The sequence below is a fragment of the Takifugu rubripes genome, chromosome 20, assembly GCF_901000725.2.
Source record: "Takifugu rubripes chromosome 20, fTakRub1.2, whole genome shotgun sequence".
Classification (NCBI taxonomy): Eukaryota; Metazoa; Chordata; class Actinopteri; order Tetraodontiformes; family Tetraodontidae; genus Takifugu; species Takifugu rubripes.
Genome location: NC_042304.1, coordinates 13,884,427 through 13,902,993, shown reverse-complemented (window position 1 = coordinate 13,902,993; position 18,567 = coordinate 13,884,427). Strand labels below are relative to the sequence as shown.

General features: G+C 46.0%; 1 protein-coding gene across 1 annotated transcript in view; it reads left to right on the top strand.

Annotated features, from left to right (window-relative positions):
- Positions 1-506: 506 nt before the first annotated feature.
- The window catches only part of cachd1 (cache domain containing 1), a 43,545-nt gene continuing 25,484 nt past the window's right edge, over positions 507-18,567 (top strand). The window contains exons 1-2 of the mRNA XM_003974404.3: positions 507-1,198; positions 17,098-17,160. Coding sequence (XP_003974453.1) covers positions 950-1,198; positions 17,098-17,160 — 312 coding nt within the window. The 5' untranslated portion in view covers positions 507-949. The remainder of the gene's footprint in view (positions 1,199-17,097; positions 17,161-18,567) is intronic.

Genomic DNA, 18,567 nt, shown 5'->3' with positions numbered 1-18,567 from the left:
GGTCAATAGATAACGGAGCCGCAACAAAAAAGGAACTGGATTATTGTTTGTTAGTGTTTGTGCAGACGTTTATAACCTGTCCTATTTGCCTCTTTAAACCAACTTTAATCGTGCATGTTTTTGCCTCTTTAAAGCAGCAAAGAGCAAAATCACACAAAAGGACAAGTCCATCATTTTAAAAAGAAAAATAGATGGTCCTTTTCAGCATAAAAATTCCGTCCAATACTTTGTGCTGGCGACGTGATCACGGTGACCTCAATCTGATCACACAATGATGATTAAATCGGAGACCATCGTCATATCGCGATCTACAGCTGGACAATGCTCGGTATCAATATGTGTTGGATTTTCGACGATTTCTTCCAAACGGGAGTGAAATTTCTTTCATGCTTCACGTTTCAAAGCTGAGAAATCCTCTTTAACTTTTCCGACAGAGTGAAACGCACCCAGAGTTTCACTCCATGTTGCATTCAAATCTGCTGGACGTTCGGCGTTTGTATCTAACTTAGCTCGGTTTATTTCCATGTTTTGGCCTATCCCTTTACCGGGAGTGCTGCTTTTTCCAGCAGCACTTGAAGGCCTCGTGGAAGCCCGATCCATTGATCTGGAGATCCAGGCGCCGGTGGGACTCTGGGCTTTCCACGCCTCCCACTTTCACCCCCATTGTGGCGACTCTCCGGCTCACACACGCCAGACTTGTAGGAGTTGGACCCACTAAGACGGAACTCGGCCGTGTTTTGAGGCAGAAAACGCTCTTCGGTGCATGGATCTATTTTCTGCTCTGCTGGGAATTCAGGAAGTTGCAATGATTTTCACCGCGCGGGCGGTTGGAGAGTTGTTCCGCGGGGAAACAGCTCGCGTAGTTTACGCAGCAAAGTTGTAAAAGTAGTTTGCCTTGAAGTTTTTCCTTTCTCCGCCTCCGATTTCAGACTCGGTCTGCAGAGCCATCATGGCGAGGCGGACGAGGGGGCGAGCTGTGCCTCCGCCGGCGGAACGGCGCGCTGCCTACCGGGATACAGCCGTGCGCTCTCGCGGCGCCTCGCTCGCTTTTTCCCGGAGCTTCGTTTTGATCCTCTCGGCTCTGTGTTGTGGATACTGCGGAGCGGATACGGAGTTTTCCATCCTGGAGGAAGCGCAGGTTCTGGCCGATCAGATGAAGAAGCTGTCCTCCCAGGAACTGGGGGTTTTTACCATGCAGGTAAGCAAAGGAAAACCTTTTCGAAATGGGCCAAACTTGCGCAAATATGAGCGGCGGGACGCAGCAAACCTCCCGACGGTGGCTGGATTCGCCTCAGAGGGAAACTTTGCTGATGTTTCTTCAACGATCAGCAGTGTTGTCTGGTTCTTTGAAGTTAGGACGCATTAATGAGGGACGTCGTCAGTGATCCAGAGGTCCGCTGCTCCTGTTCCACCTCTTTATTCCCCATTCCGACGCGATCCTTCCTCCAGATCAATGAATGAAATACGGACAAACTAATCAGTTCATGAATGCAGTTCAATTGTTCATCCTCCATAAACCGGAGATAACACGCAAAGGTCAAAAGATCATTTTAAACGGGATCCTGCTGAATTCAGCTGCTTTTCTGCAGCACAAACGGCGACCAGGGCTGCAGCTCCTGCAGGCTCGGTCTGGAAACGATGCCTTTCGCCCCACAGCGGATCAATCTGATGAAATAATGCAGCAGTAAATCAGATGTTTTGCCCAACATCAGGTGGGATCAGAGCAGCAGTTTTATGACCGTCTTTATTTCATTTCTGCTCCTTATTGGATGATTTTCCCCTTAAATCCAGGCGGCGGTAAACAGCCCCTCAGCAACTTATCACCCAAAGGGTTTCCTTCACCACCAACACCAGCATGATGTTTATTAAAGGTCATCTAGAATATATAATGCTCTTTTCTTTCCCTGAAAGAAAAGATTTAACAGATTTTTTTATGGATTTGTTTTTAATTCCCCGAGCGTGTGGAGCTTGTTGCAAAAATGGGGCTAAAAAGGAGGATTTTTAACGGAATGAAGCGCTTCTTTCCAGCCAACCTGATCACATGTGAGTTTCTGGGTTTAATTTTAGAATAATAACTGCAGCCGGACGCACGCCGTGGTGGCGCCGGCCCGTGTGGATGCACCAAATGGCAGCAGGTTGAGGGTGCGGCGCTGCAGGGTGCAAAAGGGGGTGTTGTGGACTTCAGAGGCAGAGTCACTTACAGAGTCTGAACACAGCCGGGGGGGGCGGCGGGGTGCCCTGCCCCCAAATGGCGTTTTCATCTTCTGCGCCTCCACACTGGGTTGCCTTCATCTCAGCTCTGGGAGTTGGCTTTCAGGACTTCCTCTGATCCCGCTGGATGTGCCTTTGTCACCGCCGCGCTCCAGCTTGTGCTCGTTCCCCGTCTCATTCCGGCTTTTTCCTTCCATCTCTCTGCCGTTGTTTATCCCTGGGAATTAACCCCATGTATCTTTATTGCCAAATATGTTATGTTTCACCATTACTTTAAAAAATGAGTGCTGTTTATCATGGGAAAATGAGTTTAAGCTCGTGTTGTTGTCCACGCTGGGAAAATCTGGAAATTGGATGTTTCGTGGTTTTCCATGACTATAAAACAACTGTATCCATAAAAAGAGGCACAATCTCTGTGAGACCATCATATTTTCCTTCCCTGAGTCTAGATGTTACTGAAACGGCCTCGACCCGGAGCCTGTTTCCAGTGTTCTGTACATGAACGTGTCGGACATCCCGGAATTTCTTTTTGATCCGTAATTGTACTCCTCTTCACTCCACCCCTCATTCTCTGGCCGAGGTGTAATTTGAGGCTCTTGTTGGTGCTGCTGAGTCAGTGGGTCAACTTTGTTCCGTCCGTTATTGAGTTATTGGGGGGGCAAAACGAGGGCGTACACCCCGGCTTTGTTCAGGTCGGAGGTCGGATTTCTGTCGTGAATGTGCTGTGCTGTGAAGTATAATGATAGTTTTTATTGGAGCGTTCTATTGTAATCTGATCCGCCTGAGTTACGTCGCCTGATTTCAGTGCGATTCTAAGCCTAAGCTGAACATTAATCTGGCCACTAGGGGCGCTGCGGAGCACACACTGTAAACCTTACATACGCTGTGATTGTTTTAGATTCATGTGTTCATTGTCATAAAAAGGGAAAAATCAAAGGGGGTTGATGGTGATTAATGCAAGTTTGCAAGATTGTTGAGGGGAGACACATTTTGAGCCGGACACACCTGCTGTGATTGACTCGTGCTTTTCTGAGGCCCCCCAGCTCTAGACACCTTTTTACTTGACTTTTTAGGCGTATTCCTAAAAACAGTTTTCCATCAGCCTTTCCTCCGCTTCTCCTCGTTTCCTCACCTTTGAATTCGACACACGTATGAGGAGGGTTGTTCGGGAAATCAGAATTCCTGCAGGGAGTTCTGTGGCGCAGCTTCAAAGTCCTGTTGCGTGTTGCCGCATTCGCTGCACGTCAGTCGGCGTTGAAGGCGCCAGCCCCCCCACTTCCCCCGTGACTTTTGGGATTCTCACTCACTCCATGGTTCCCTTTTTTAGTCCTTCCTGGCTTGTATACATTTTGGGCTGGAGTCATTTCAGGGGCTACGTGTATGTCTGCTGCCTTCTCCGCCCCTGCTAACGCGTCCACCGCGGTGCGACTTCAAGGCCGCCATGTTTTTGACCTTTGTACTCTTGTGCTGGATGTTTATGTTGTCTAAGCAACAGGTGCTCTCTGTTAGCCACACTTTCACTGTCCTGCCTCGGCACGGTTCCTGGTTCTCAGCCCAACTATAAATCCTCGGCGATTTACGAGGCGTCTCTGCCGAACCTGTTCTTTTTCCATTGCAACTGTCACTTTTTGTGCGCACGCTTTTCTTTTTCGGGGGAGGATTTTTCCGGTACCTGCTTATATCTGTTGCCGGACCATACATGTCTAATTACATAAAGGTTTAATTATATGCTTGAAAACGTGTCCATTTTCCTCTAAAATAAAATAAAATGGCTGCCTGTCTTTGTACTGCGACATCTGCCATGTTTAAAGCTTCCTGGCACGGCCAGAGCCTGGAGAAATAACCTACTTTTGTCATGTCCTACCTTTGTCTACCTGTTACAGTGCAGCAGACAACAAAAGACATGTTTTCATTAAATGTGGTGCTGCTCTTGCGGTTTGGCCTGGATCCCAGCACCGAGAGGCACGGGCACTTTTGTGTTCAGCTGCCTCGAGTGCCTCAAACCTCAGGAGCTGCAACTATTTTTTACTTCGGTGGGGTAATTTGATTGCATTTATTTTGCTTTCTGTGGTGTCTCAGCCAGGATGGTGAGACGGGAGGGTCTGAATCATAATACAAACACCAAGGAAGCGCCAATTTTCTTTTTTTCCTGGGAAATTGAGCAGGAATGTTTATTTACCCAGAGGAGAATGTTGCTTATTTTCCAACATTTTAACAAAAAAAACAGGCAGCAGCTATTCATTACGGCGCTTCGTCTCGAACCAAACGCCAATTTTGTATGGTGACTAATGCTAAGTAGCTTTAGCTTGTGTTGTTTTTTCAGATTTTCTCTTCTCTTCACATCTCACTGCTCATTTGCGCCGTTTTTGTTCTGTGTCTTTCCTCCACGACTGGATTTTGCACTATTAAATTGCCCAGTGAGTAAACTAAGAGTATTTCAGTTTAAAGCTGTATTGAGGCCCAAAACCCATTTTGTTAATTTTGTTTACCATTAAAGACTCGAGTAAGTTCAGTTGTTGGAGAGATTCCAGCTGGTGGGACCACTGAGCGCTCCAAATGTCACCTTGTTCCCATCAAAGAGACGTGAACAGACATTGTGCCCCTCTTTGGAGATGGTCTCCATCTTGATTTAAATCTACCTGCATGATATTTACTTTGCACTTGAATCCTACTGGAAGAGAAAACATTTAATTGATGTGTTTTTTTCTCTCTTCTTCCCCTCGGGGCCTTTTGACAGCATGACTCCCGTTCAATCCTTTCATTCCATTTACTTTTTTCCCAGTGTAAATAGAGTTTAGTGCTCTGTCTCTTGGCTCTCGGTGTGCTGTGGCGAGGATGGAGCTTAAAACTGATATTCTTCCTCTTCTCCACCAGCTGATGTGGTTTAAATCTGTCTGTGCAGCAGTGGCCAGATCATTTATCTGACCGCTTTTTGATCTATTTCCAACATCCCCCGGTTACAGAGGCCCCCTCTGCCTTGACTGAAATGGGTTCTGCAGTGATTTGCAGCCTCCTCGGCTTTCCCCTCTCTATTTTGCTTTGTGTCCTGCTTTTGGCGGCCCAATTACCCCGAAGCTTCTGTTAGAAATCAACTCTACTAGACACAGTTGTTAAACATGCTCAAATAAGGAAGAATACATTTTATCCCGCAGATGATTCCAGGTGATTTATTGTCTTATTAAACTATGTAGCGTTTGTTTATGCTGCTTTTTGCCATTTGTTGTATTTTTGTTAAGCAAAGGAACGCGCCTGTATTTTTCAAAAAAAACCTAGCTAACATCAGCTGCTGAAACACTCGTTCTTCAGTCCACGCTTGTTTCATGCCTGTCCTGTGCATTGATTGGTTTAATACTGGGGCCCACATGGTTGCATCGCTCTACCGGGGGGGTAATGGCCCTGAGTCAGTCGATTGTTAAAGTGATGTGATGAGGCTGTGATAGTTTGTCACCCAGAAACTGGTAAATTACAGTCGTTTCGCAGCCATTATACACAGAGGTGAGATCCTGTGGGAATAAAAAGAGCAGGGGTTGGTTAAAGTTAAACTAGCTAGCAGGTTTCACCAAAGAATCCAAAGAAAATGGCAAATATCCACTCAAGCTCTGTTTTTAACAATAGTTATAAGAGTTTTCAAGGCTGTTGTTCCTCTGTCATTTAATCAACTAATTCCTTAGTTTTATATTATTCTGCATGTCATTTGCTATCACCTATTTTCTTTGTAGAAACACTCCCTTCTTTCTCCTTCTCAAACACACACACACACACACTCAGAGCAATTATAAATGCACTCGTTGGGAGGGAAAAGGATCTTTATTGGTGATCCAGGCTTTGAGTTTTTCTTCAGATTCCTGCCAGTGTTACGTTAGCTTGAGTAGCACTGCCCAATGTGAGCCAACACACCCCAGGCCACCCCCTCAGCGAGTCAGCCCCTTCAGCCCCCGCCACAATGGGCCTGACTCAAAATGAACTCTCCCCGAAAGAAAGGAAGAAAGGGCGGGGGGCTGGTGGTGAGCGCAACGGGGCAGTGAACAAAATAGCCATTTGGGAGGGCAAGGAGAGTAGAGGGACCAGTTTCCCTCCCATCAAGCATTTGTGAGGTCCCCATCCCCCTCTCAGTGCTCACACACTCCTGCAGGAGAGGCTTTGCATTCTAGATGAGGACAGTTGGACCTAAACAGATCCGATTGTTTTAATGCCTCTTTTTACTGTGCCTCCAGACTCAGTCCTAGTTGTGGGTCAGAGCTGTTGCCGGTTTGGGAGGAAGGGAGGGGTGTTAAATCAAGAGTCCTATAAAAGGTATAAGATCTCATCTCATGGTTAGACCTTTAATGATGGGAACGTGTCATTCCAAGCATATTTAATTACCTGAAATCCCGTTCATTGGAATATCTGCATTAGAACATACGTACACGCACGCAAAGATCATGTTAATGCGTGCAGCTTCTGGAGAGGCGGGGTCGGCAGCCTTGCAACGTAAAGTGTTATAGTTTAAAGCCCGGGATGGCAAATAGTACCAGCAGGTCACGACCCCGGCCCCATAAGATCACCCTGATTTTACGCTCCTCTGTCTGGGTGTACAGCTTCGCTCCCTGGATCAGCCGGTTTGACCTCACGGCGACAGTCAAACTAAACTCTGCTTAATTTGGTTAAATGGGCAGATAGGATCGTCTGCTGTCTGTGCTGCTCCACACACTGTGCTCCTTGTCTACACTAACATTGAGTCCCCAGTGTTTTTCACCCCCTTCCATGAGTTGGATAGCGAAGTCTAATAGATGCTGCAGCTCTATTTCCAATGTTTTTTCTCCAAATCAGTTTTTTTTTAATTGAAAAAATACCTCAGAACTGAGGGTAACTCCATCCAGGCTGAGCTGGGGGCTCTAGCGTCGGGCCTGTTGTGTAGCAACCCGCTCTGTCTCGCATCAGGAGGATCATTGTGTGTTTTTGTTGTGTATGAGTTTGTGTTCTGGCAGAAGCTCCGCTAAGTTTTTATGCAGCAAAGCTAAATGCAGATTTCATTTGCGTTTGCTCCTTGGCTTCCAGGCTTTTACGCATCCCTGTTTCCCTGGTTGCCAGATCTGGAGGACTGGTTCGCCGCCAGCTCCTCGACTGTCTCGCCATGGTCTCGGCACCGTCGGCCAGCTGGGGTTTGTGCTGGCGTCTCTTGGCAGATGCACTGCGTAGATATTTTGATGTTATTCTCGATTAGCCGGGATTATCATGCTGCAGCACAGTTTTCACGGAGAATTCTTGTGCACATCCTGTTTTTCTTGGTTCTTTGCATGATTTGGATGTTGGTTGGAATCTGGAAAATCTGGCGTAAACAAATCTGGATCGGCCGCTACGGCGGGATTTGTAAACGTCGGCAAAACTGTTCTCCCTCTCCCCCAGCTCACTCTTCATTTACATACCAGAAACTTGCGAACGTCCTTGGGGAGCCCCCGCCCCCGCCCCCACCCCCACCCCCACGCCGCCTTTATTTTGAAATCCCTCTCACTTGAGCTTTTGCATACAGCAATGATCGACTCATGAATCTGAATGGGAGAGTTTCCAATGTTTAGACAGCATAAGGAAGGAACCTGATGCATATTCAGTTGTCAGCCTCCCCCCACCCCCTCACCCCCCCCACAGGCCTGCCTGCTCTCTTAAGGGGTTCGGCCTGACACGTTTGTGATACACAGACTCGGAGCGCGTGCAGGTTTGCAGGAGGATGAATGAAACGTGAACTGCATCTCATTAACAGAAACGTTGCTTCTCAATTTCCTGTCTGGGATTTGGGTCCTGTTGCAAAACCTCCACTAATTGTAATTAGTCAAATGTTTAGGCTGCGATATTCTGCTGAGGATGATTGAATATGCTCGTTTTTGTCGTTTTTAAAGAGCGTGAGATGGTCTCAATTTGGAGACTTTCTTTGTGCTACGGTTGCTAACCTACAATCTCTTACTGCTGCACCCTGCCGTTGGATCATTTAACCCCCCCCCCCCCCCCCCCCCCCCCCCCCCATTTGATTTCCAAAATAACTCATTTATTAGTTACTCTATTAATCCACTGACTTCATAACTGTGTTTTTAGCTGTGTTAAGAAGCGAGAGTCCTGTGTTACTTTGACAAAGAGGACAATGGGAACCACGAGTGGCCCATTTTTGCCCTGCAGCTCAACTCTTCCTGTTTTTCCTCCTACAGTAGTCACCTTTATCCCCACACTGCTCCACCCACACCTCCTGGGGGTCATTTTATCGCATCACTTTCTTCTGTGACTGTCCACCAAAGGAATCCAGCGCTGCGTTCATACGCAAAGTGCTGCGGCAGCCCGCAGAAATACAAACGCTGGATTTCCCCGACCAAATGGCTGCCTGTAAAGTAAACCATAATCAGAGGTCAATCGGGCCACACCAGCCATCGTGAGAAGAGTTTTCTTCTCTGTTGTTTATCAAAAATCTGATGTAATTCTTGCTGTCTTGGTAGGTCTTTCGTGTTTTGACCTCACGTGCTGCCGTTACGCTACCTCGGTGTGTTTTCTGCTCCATCAGAGACGCATTTCTCAGGTCTCTCAGGCACGCGTTGGCGTTCTGAGCCCGGGCCCGACCTGTTAGTTGAGGGGGGGAAACAGAAGACAACAAAGGCAGCAACGTGGCGAGGGCCTGAGCGGGACTCCTGCTGTTACTGTAGCTGCACGGTGAACGGCGCATCTCTTTGTGCCGTGTTTAAGGTTTTTTAATGCATCTCTAATTGACTTAAATGAATTTTTAAAAAAATATTTGGTGTTTATAATTTCTGGCATCGGGGTTTCCTGCTGCAGCCACAGGCTCCAACCCATGAACTGTCCTTTTTTAAAGCATGTTTATCCGTGCGTGCGCACAGGTAAAAAGCTCTCAGTGGATCATGTAACACCAGTAAGCGTTTGCTCTGAAGAGAGGCATAACTTTAATGCCGGTTTACGGCCGTGCATAAAATTTCAAATTTAGTGGGACACGGACCGATGTTTTCCTTCCCTACCGCAGCCTCCCCCTGGCTCGCTGAGCGGCCAACACAAATTCTGCATCCAGTTAATCACCTGGTGTCAGAGCGATGAATGCTGGGCCGCACGGTACCGCGCAGGAGTCGAACATCAAAACTGCTTCTGTTTCACTTGTGTTTCACCATTTCTGTCTCTTTTTTAAAAATGATTTATTTGTAGGTTTGGGATGCTTTAATTTTTGTGTTGGGTGTCAAAATGAGGTTTTTTTTGTGTTCATTTGAGGTAAAAGAGGGTTAAATAAGACAAATCCGGTCTAAAGTTACACTTACAGATGAGAGAAAAACCACAAAGGAGTGTCATTAAAATGTAATCCTGAGTGTTAACTGGACTTAGTTCTGTGTAGCTGCTGCAGGAGAACAGAGGAGCACAGAACGTCTTGGTAATAGAGAGACTTCAGAGGCCAGATAAGATCTCGCATCATGCTGGGAAACCCGAGCATGCGACCACGCCAGAACCCCCCCACCTGCCCCAGAACACCCACCACCCAGCCCTCTGTCTCCTGTCATCTTTTTGCCTTCTCTTCTCTCAGTCTCCTCTACGTTCACCTCCCAGAGGCGCCCAAATGGGCATCTGGCAGAATTTCCTGTCGTTTTATACGGCCTTTTTTCCCCTTCTGTGTTTTATACGGTCATTTTCTAAAAACGTTCCCTATCGTGTCATGTCTTTTGGATTCATTTATGACTGGGGTCAAGAGGACGACGTGTTAGTGTTAGAAGAACCAAGCAAAGCCCCCTGCCAGTCTTTTTAATCAGCCCCTTTTCATTCTCACTCCATAATATTGCCAGAACTGTAAAACTTTCTCAGCCGTTTGTTGTCCAGTTTATTCAAAACCTTTCAAAGATGTAAAATTCAGGGTAACCACATATTTACAGAAGCTCCTGAAGACGATGAAATGTCCTGGACGAACATCTGTCCACAGGGCTCAGTGGGGACCTCGTGGCCAGGCCTCCACTTCACTTGGATGCCTTTTCTCAGTTTGTACATCCCTGGATTGTTTGGACTGGAGTCTCTGGAGTTTCCCACCTCTCAAAGGGGTCGGTTTGATTTTTGGCTTTGACGGGAAGTATCGCGATGGTGTGACCGGGGCCTGTGGTGCCTCTGTCTGTTGGCATTGAGCCCTGAGACGGCTGAAGCCCAGGCAGGGCTCGGGGGTTTGAGAGGGACTCTGGCTCTTTCCGGCCACCTGAAATCATCAGCATCAATGCACATGCATAGAATTGTTTAATACTTTGACTCTCGGTCACGTCTGGGCGACCAACTAGTAAGTTATACGCTCAAAACTGCAACCAGCTGGGTTCATTTCTGTAAAATGTGTAATTCTGTTCAATTGTTCTGCTAACCAAAGCAGGATTGCCACCACACACAAGTACACCCAGTACTTTGTTTTAAGGTTCCTAATTAGTGGAGGATCATTAGTGCCTGGTAAATGCGGCCTGTGGCGACGTTTTAAAGACTGAGCCGCTTTAACATCAAAGAACCCCCCTCCACCCTTTTACTTCCAGATACTCCGGGACGTAAACACACGTACCACAGCTACGACACAAGCCCGCACTAAAACTGATCAGCTTTGATTTCTCTCCTTTCCTGCTTTTATTTTGCCTTTGATGATGAAAAACCTGAAACTTTTCATTGTTTCCTAACTTCTCCCAGTTTCCCGCTGGGTGCGGACTCGGTATTTGCCAATAAACGCTGGTCCCATTAGACGCCAGGTTGAGTTTTATGGAAGTCTTTACATATATATAAAACTCTGGAGGCCACCAGGGTTTCACCATACTTGAAGCTGCGTCAGTACTTGGACGTTTTTAATGTTTTTTACAGAGGTCAGAAGTCTAGACATCACCATTTAAGCCTATATCTTTGGTTCTTCAAGTTTTTCTTGGGTTTCTTATTAATCTAATCCATTTATTACGAAATCATTCTGAGAAATAACTTAATACTTGTTCTAAACACACAAATAGAATGAATGTGACCATAATCAATTTAGAATCCACAAGAGGTGCAAAAACATTATATTTACTCTTTGTTTACAGTACATCTTTGTGTAGAAGAGTCATTTTCGTACACATCCCACCCTTATGTACCGTAAATAGGTAAATACAGTGCTCAGATTTTGTTTTATTACTGTCAAATTAGGGCTAAAACAACACTGCATTTCCCCTCTTTCCACTGTTTCCCTCCATTTTCCTGCTGTTCTGTTCCTCTGTTCCACCCTCAGTCCCCTATTTCTTTTCTTTCACATGTGGAAAACATTATATCCCGTCTGCAGCGAGGGAGAACAAACATCTCAGGCAAACGATGGCTTCTGGGGAGGTCATAAAAATGGCGTTCAAACATGCTTCAGCGTGATGTGATCACAAATGCGCAGCTGTCTTTAGACTGGATGTGCATCTTTTTGTGCTCAAATAATGACTCCAAATATTTTAAAGGGAGACGAGACGGAGAGTCACAAAGTTTTTAATTCGCTTTTTGGCCCTGCGGCTCTCCGTACAGGGCGTGGTTTATGTGTTACAGCCCAATCATTGGCAACGACAGCAGTCTATGCCTTTTTCTGCATCTTGATCCCATTTTTAACTTATGCATCTGGGGCTGTATGGCATTGCTGACAGATGCTCCGCCTAAAGACGGGTTTAATGTTTTCCTCCACTGATTCTTTCTACAGTTATTTGTGGTTGTGTTTTAGGTTGCTGTGGAGACGAGCTTTTTTTTGCCCCTCCAAAGATGTAACAAGTGATTTGCATGAGCTGTGTTATTCCAGCGTGGAACATGTTGTTTCTGTCCTGTTCTTAACTACAACACACGTGGTTGTTATTACCATTTGGGCCACTAAGCCATATTTCCCAGTAAGCAGAACATGTTGTGTAGGTTAAAACTGTGTTGGTGGTACATTTTGAAGCTATAGTCCAGCCCCAGGCTGTGCTTTTTAAATGTTAGCTTGTCAATCATCTATGGTTCCGTCCTTGAAGAGTCTTAAGTGCAGTTATTCCTGTACTAGCTGCTCTCCACTTGTGACAGGATTACCCAGATTCCCTGAGGCACAATGCTATGAACGGGGCCTCCCTCTCGGCCCTGGAGCCGTTTGGATAGGTGGGGGTCGCGGTATTTCAGCACCACAGCAAGCATGTGGTTGCCTTTGTGCGCAAAGGTTTGTGGAATGTTGGACTATTCACTTAGAGCAACTACTCAGAACATGTTTACACCAGAGATTTTGATAGTAAACCCACAGATTTTAACGTTTAATCTGATTCAGCGCTGGAGCAGCAGTGTAAAAGCTATTGTGAAGCCGTCGTTGCTGCCATGCAGTACAATTTCCATAAAGGAACACTGGGCTGGTTTATCCATTAGAGTTTAATTTCAAGTTACTATGACAACTACATGGTGAAACTGTAGTAAAATGGGCAGGAATCCTGCATTTTTCCACTCTTCATGCGTAGTTCAGCACATAAATGGAGAGATTTAAACCGTTGCAAAGCAAATCACAACTAAGCTAAGTGTGCTAACTAAGCTATGACGCCGGCCCACACGTCTTTATGATGGACAGCGTTCCGGAGACTCTGGCTCAGGTTGTCCATTAGTCTGACTCAAATGAATTGATTTGACCCCCCCGCATTCATCTGAGTCCAGCAACTAGCACTTTCCAGATGGTTTGTGATCTGATTAGCAGACCTACACCACCAGACTGGAAAAGAACCACAGTTAGCAGGTTTTTTTGTTCCTCTGTGGCTGTTTTAGTAATAACAACCCTCTTTCACATCTGCCTTCTTAATACAGCTCCCTGCACTCTTTTATTGTGGGAAATTAAAGGGATTTGCCTTGTGCAAGGTGAAGGTATTATGATTTTTAGAATGTGGCCATCACTGGTCCCATTAATAATCAGTGTTTACTAGGAAATCATGTAAACTGTATAATAATAATTGCATATTGCAAGTCTGTTGTGTATGTTTCTATATTTTTACTGCAAGTGTAGTAAAGTGTCAGTGGTACTGAACCGGATTTGCACCCTTCACGTCAGGTGAATTTTCTTTGCCAGCATGTTTATTGTAATGTGTTTGTCAGAAAAATTGTTTTCAGACTCCTTCTTTGTTCCCACATGCCCCTCCTTTGATTGTCCTTTGTAGTATTTGGGTAGAAAATTGACATAGAGGAGCAAAGCCGGGAACGGAGACGCGGCAGTGAATCGTGGAGGGGAAAAAAGTACCGGTAAATGATATAGTTTCAATTGCACATCCCTGGCTCTAGCTCTTTGTAGTGCAATGAGCGTGGAGTTGGCTCGAGGCAGGGTGGGATGGAGAGAGGACTGAAGGAAAAGCAGCGAGGGGAAGAGAGGATGGAAGGAAGGCTGAGTTGTATACCGTCAGCATGGAGGAAGCAGCGGTTGCTCTCCCCTGGGCTCCGGCCTTTTATGTGTCGGCTGTACGGAAACGGATCTCTCAGGCCGAACGGCTCCGAATCATCCACGCAGCGCAGTCTGTTTTTCTCTCAAACATTCACAGAAATGTCCTTTATTGTGCAGTGCGCCCCACCCGTGGTGTGAAAACCTGGGGCCGACCGATCGGCGATCTATAAAACGCTCCATTTGTGTCTGCGCATGGGCTGGTCCTAAATGAGCGTGGATTCCAGCTCCACTCCAGCCTTTGAAGATGTTGGAATTGCTAATTGGAGTATTCCCCACTACACAGAGAGCCCAGTCGCCGGCCTCCTGTTCCCATCGTCTCCTTTCTCTTCCTCCAGCATGTGCCGCTCTGTTTTCCTGCTGCTGTGTCAGAATCTCAAGTGTCAAGCATCAAGGCTGGGAACCTGGATCATCTGTCTGCATTTATTTTCTTTTTAGCAGCCCCTCCAAGGACAATGGCATCTCTTTAGGGCCAAAGAGCCTCTTGGGGTAATTTAGGGCTGACGGTGGAACAGAAGAGGCAGCTCCAATTAAATAGATGCCATATAGCATACGGGAAGAGTTTCTGCAGTCAAAACATTTAAATCAGCAGCTTTTGTGGGGCGCAAACAGGATTTAGGGGGGCGGGCAAAATGATAAAGGGTGAACGTTGGGACTAATAAACATCCTTAGGCTGCGATTCAGTGTAAAAGAGGATGGGAATGTTTTTAGAATCCGACAGATGGTCGTATTCCCTTCCTGTAAACGAGAGCAGATAACAGATGTGATGATAGATGCCACCATAACTCAGGTTAGAAAGGTTCCTGTCATTCATCCTCCCAGCTTCAGTCGTTCCCGGGAAGCAGGACTCTGGATCAAGCTAATCTGATGGGACAAAGCTCTCTGTGATCAGCGGACGGGAGATTCTTTTCAGCTCTGTTGGAAAACCTGCCGGTATCTTCACACCCACCAGCAGTCGCACAGCAAAGACTCCAGTTTAAGCCTTCAGGAATGTTTGAGTTTACTAGTCCGTTGAATTGATTTTTATGCCAAAGCAGCAATAGTTTAGAAGAGTGTTGAGCCCCCGTAGTCTTGGTTCTGTTTGTGAGTGAAAAGTGAATTCAAACTTTAAAAAAAAACAACCCAAAAACTTGGGTAAATAAAAAACCTTGGTATAAAGATGCCGATTTCCATGTCTGTGTTTGCACAGCGCAAATAATTCACAGTGCACGTTGTGTCAGGTCACTGGCCAACTGAGACCAAACAAAGTTCATTTTTATGAAGTTAGGAGCTCGACGTTCCTCCCAGAAACTCTCAATCACTTCTCATTCACGTCTCATCAGCTTAGCTTCCATCCTGTATTGACACAACACAAGCTCTTGATTTCATTTTTAACTTCCCAATCCTGTCCAGTAAAGAGGTGTGTGTATCATTGTTGTGTACTTGTCCGTGTGTGGCGTGTCTGTCCGTGTTTGATTATGGGTTAGGGGAGGCCAGGGGCCCGCAGTGGCCCAGGCGGCTTCAGGCCTCTCAGGTTTCAGAGCTCAGCATTCCTCGCTGGTCGCTACATAGCTGTGAAAACCGCAAAGCAGCTCCATCAACAAACACTGGAGGCACTGGGGAGGGACGCGGACCTGTGGCTGATCAACAGATCTCGATCTCTCTCTCTCTATTGCTCTCTCTCTCTCTCTCTCTGTCGCTCTCTCTCTCTCTCGCTCTCTCTCTCTATCACTCTCTCTATCGCTCTCTCTCTATCTCTATCTCTCTATCTCTCTATCACTCTCTGTCTCTCTCTCTATCGCTCTCTCTATCTCTATCTCTATCTCTCTATCACTCTCTATCTCTATCTCTCTCTCTATCTCTATCTCTCTATCACTCTCTATCTCTATCTCTATCTCTATCTCTCCACGTGGCACTCCTGGACGGCTTCAGAAGGGCCTGAGACGTGTCTCCTTCCTGTACTGCTTCATTTTTTAAGCTTTGTTTTGAAAGCAGATGCTGCTCCACTTTTGTGCCTGTTTGCCAGTTCTGGGTCTCAGAGTCGTGCCGGTGCGGAACACTGGACGGACCGGACTCGGGTTTGAGTTTAACAGCTGACTGGTTAATTGTGCGGTTGTGCTTCCTCATGATTGGAGCTTTAGTCAGACTTTGATGATCATCACTAGTGTTTATCCATCATTACATGTCATAGGTGTTGGTTAATAGATGGTAACGACATTATAGAGTTAAAATAATAATCTGAATGGCGGCATTGAAATTAATAGCATGGTTGGGTGTTATGATTATGACATCATTTGCGATGTGTGAATTTCTAATTGGGGATAATGAGAGTGTCAGAAATAGAACTGGGATGTCCCAGTCCTGCAGGGTGGTTAAAGTGTTACTGCTGAGTGGTCGTTAATTGATAAGTTTGAGTAATGAACCTACTTAAAAAAGTGCCATTATTGTAATTAAAGCAGATATATTAAATATACAACTTCACAAAAGACAACAGCTATGTGATAAAAGCTCATTTCAGCTTTAAAAAAAGGTCTAAATAGGAGGCATCAGTAAAGTTGTGTGGACGTTAATAACTCTGTTATAACAGGAACCATCTGAAATTCATTCATTATTCAGTTTCTGAATTAATGCTCTGAGTTAAAATGGTGCTCTTAGATTAATTAGGCTAGGGTTTTTATTTTTTTTATTTTTCAGTCATCACATTTGATTTTTAGTGAAGTTAAAAGAATATTTAATGAGACTTTAATGTACAACACATGAATAATTTGAATCCATCTGATTAAATAAGCTTTTCTAGACGAGAGCTTTTAATTTAGAGCGCCGTGCTTGGCGGGTTAATTAGCGACTTGTTACTGATTGGCAGCTTTTTAAAAAACGTTTTTAGGTCACGTTTCTTTTTCTGCATCAGGACTGAGAGACTGAAGCGTTATTTTAGTAAATAACATCCTTCAGATAAGTCGCTGGGTTAAGGAGACATCGCGTCTGTGGTGTGGTGCATTCTGGGTAACTGCAGGTTAAGGTGTACGAGGGAAACGGAAGCAGGTGTTTGGAGCTTTGTGTGCAGCGAGACTCCGTACACACCGGTCCTCTCTGTGTCTGGAAGTGTGTGTTTTGGCAGTGTGTGTACATCAGGAATTAAGAACAGAGGGGGGCTGAGCAGATGGGCCCCGTGAGGCACCTGTGGATGGTGTGTACATATTTACTGTTTGATTTCTGACTCTGTCTTCTCTCTGTGGACCCGGAGCAGAGAAAAATGATCTCCAAACTTCCAAATTTGCATAAAAATACAAAAAGAAAGTGTTAACGGTGTCATATTGTGTTTCTGGGTGGTTTTGGGGGTTTTGAGGGAACTAATTCAGCCGCCCGTCGGCCACATGCCCGGCAGATGGAGGTGTTTTTTAGCTGTTATCCTGCCCCCTGGAAGCCAAAGCAAATAGTTTTATCCTGTTGTGGTTTTCAGGTCGGGATGTTTTCTCATCTCTGCCTGCTTTTCTGTCTCCCCACAGAGAATTTTCAACTCATTTGTGTACACGGAGAAGACGTCAAATGGAGAGACGGAAGTGCAGCAGGTGAGTAACAAAGGCCCCGACTCTGTGTGTGTGTGTGTGTGTGTGTCTGTGTGTGTGTGTGTGTGTGTGTCTGTGTCTGTGTGTGTGTGTCTGTGTGTCTGTGTCTGTGTGTCTGTGTGTGTGTCTGTGTGTGTGTGTGCGTGTGTGTGTGTGTGGAGTCTCTTCACTAATGGCTGAATCAAACACTCGCCATCAGAGGAAAAGGGAGATTTATTAAAATTCTGTTGCTGTTGTCTCGTTGGCCTTGAAGGTTCCCCATCTGGTTTCCTTCTTGTTAGTGCGCTCTCACTCTCTCTGTCTCACACTCTCTGTCTCACACTCTCTGTCTCACACTCTCTGTCTCACTTCCTGTCACATTCTCTGTCTCACTCTGTCTCACATTGTCTGTCTCACATTCTCTGTCTCACTCTCTGTCTCACATTCTCTGTCTCACTCTCTGTCTCACCCTCTCCTCCCTTCTCCTCAGTAGAAGCGTGCACGGGTGTAGGCAGGAGAATGAAAGGCTTGAAGGAGAGGTGCCATTTGAGCTCGAAAGATTTAATTTCATCCAAATGATTTGTGTTCGGTATTTTGAAACATTTTGTGTGTGTGTGTGTGTGTGTGTGTGTGTGTGTGTGCTTACATAAAAGGGGTCTTGGAAGAGCGATGGTAAACACCAGAGTGGTAAACAGCCACCAGCAAGAACAGAAAGGCTGATGTTTGCACATCTCCTGTGATTATGGTGTGTGTGTGTGTGTGTGTGTTGTGTGTGTGTGTGTGTGTGTGTGAGAGAGAGATATAGCCATTCTCACCTTGCAGGTATTTACTGTTGGTGACTCACATCCCTCATCTCATGTGTTTTCCTCACTAATTGACACAGAAAGCCACGTGCACACGCCTCGCCGTGCTTCCTGCTTATGAAATGTGAAGATAATCCCGACCTGTTGTGCAGGTCTCACTACATTAAACACGCTCTCTGGAAGCATTTGCTTTCAGCGCCGATTCAGAGGGGACTATAAGGTTAGAAAAGCCCTCCCAGGGTGTGTTAATAAAGACTAAAGAACCAACGTTCAGGTCCCGGGTCAGTTCTGTTCTCCTGAGTTTTACTGGAAGATTTTAGATTACCCACTGCTCAGAAATAGAATCCGTCCCAGATGACAGCGAATAATCCAGAGGAAGTTTTTAATCAATCACGTTGGGAAGGCGTCAGAAGGTGAGTGGAAACCCAAATCAGGAACCCACTGAGGATGGGAAGCTGATCCTGATGGGACGCGGTTTCCTGATCGCTGAACGGGCTCCGGCGCCGCTCTAGCTGCACTTAATCGGAGTCAGCTCTGGGGAGCGGGCCAACCTGTTAGAAGCATCTCTACCTTCATCTAGAAGCTGCTGGCAGCCACATGAGGCTGAGCATGGTCCTGCACCACCCAA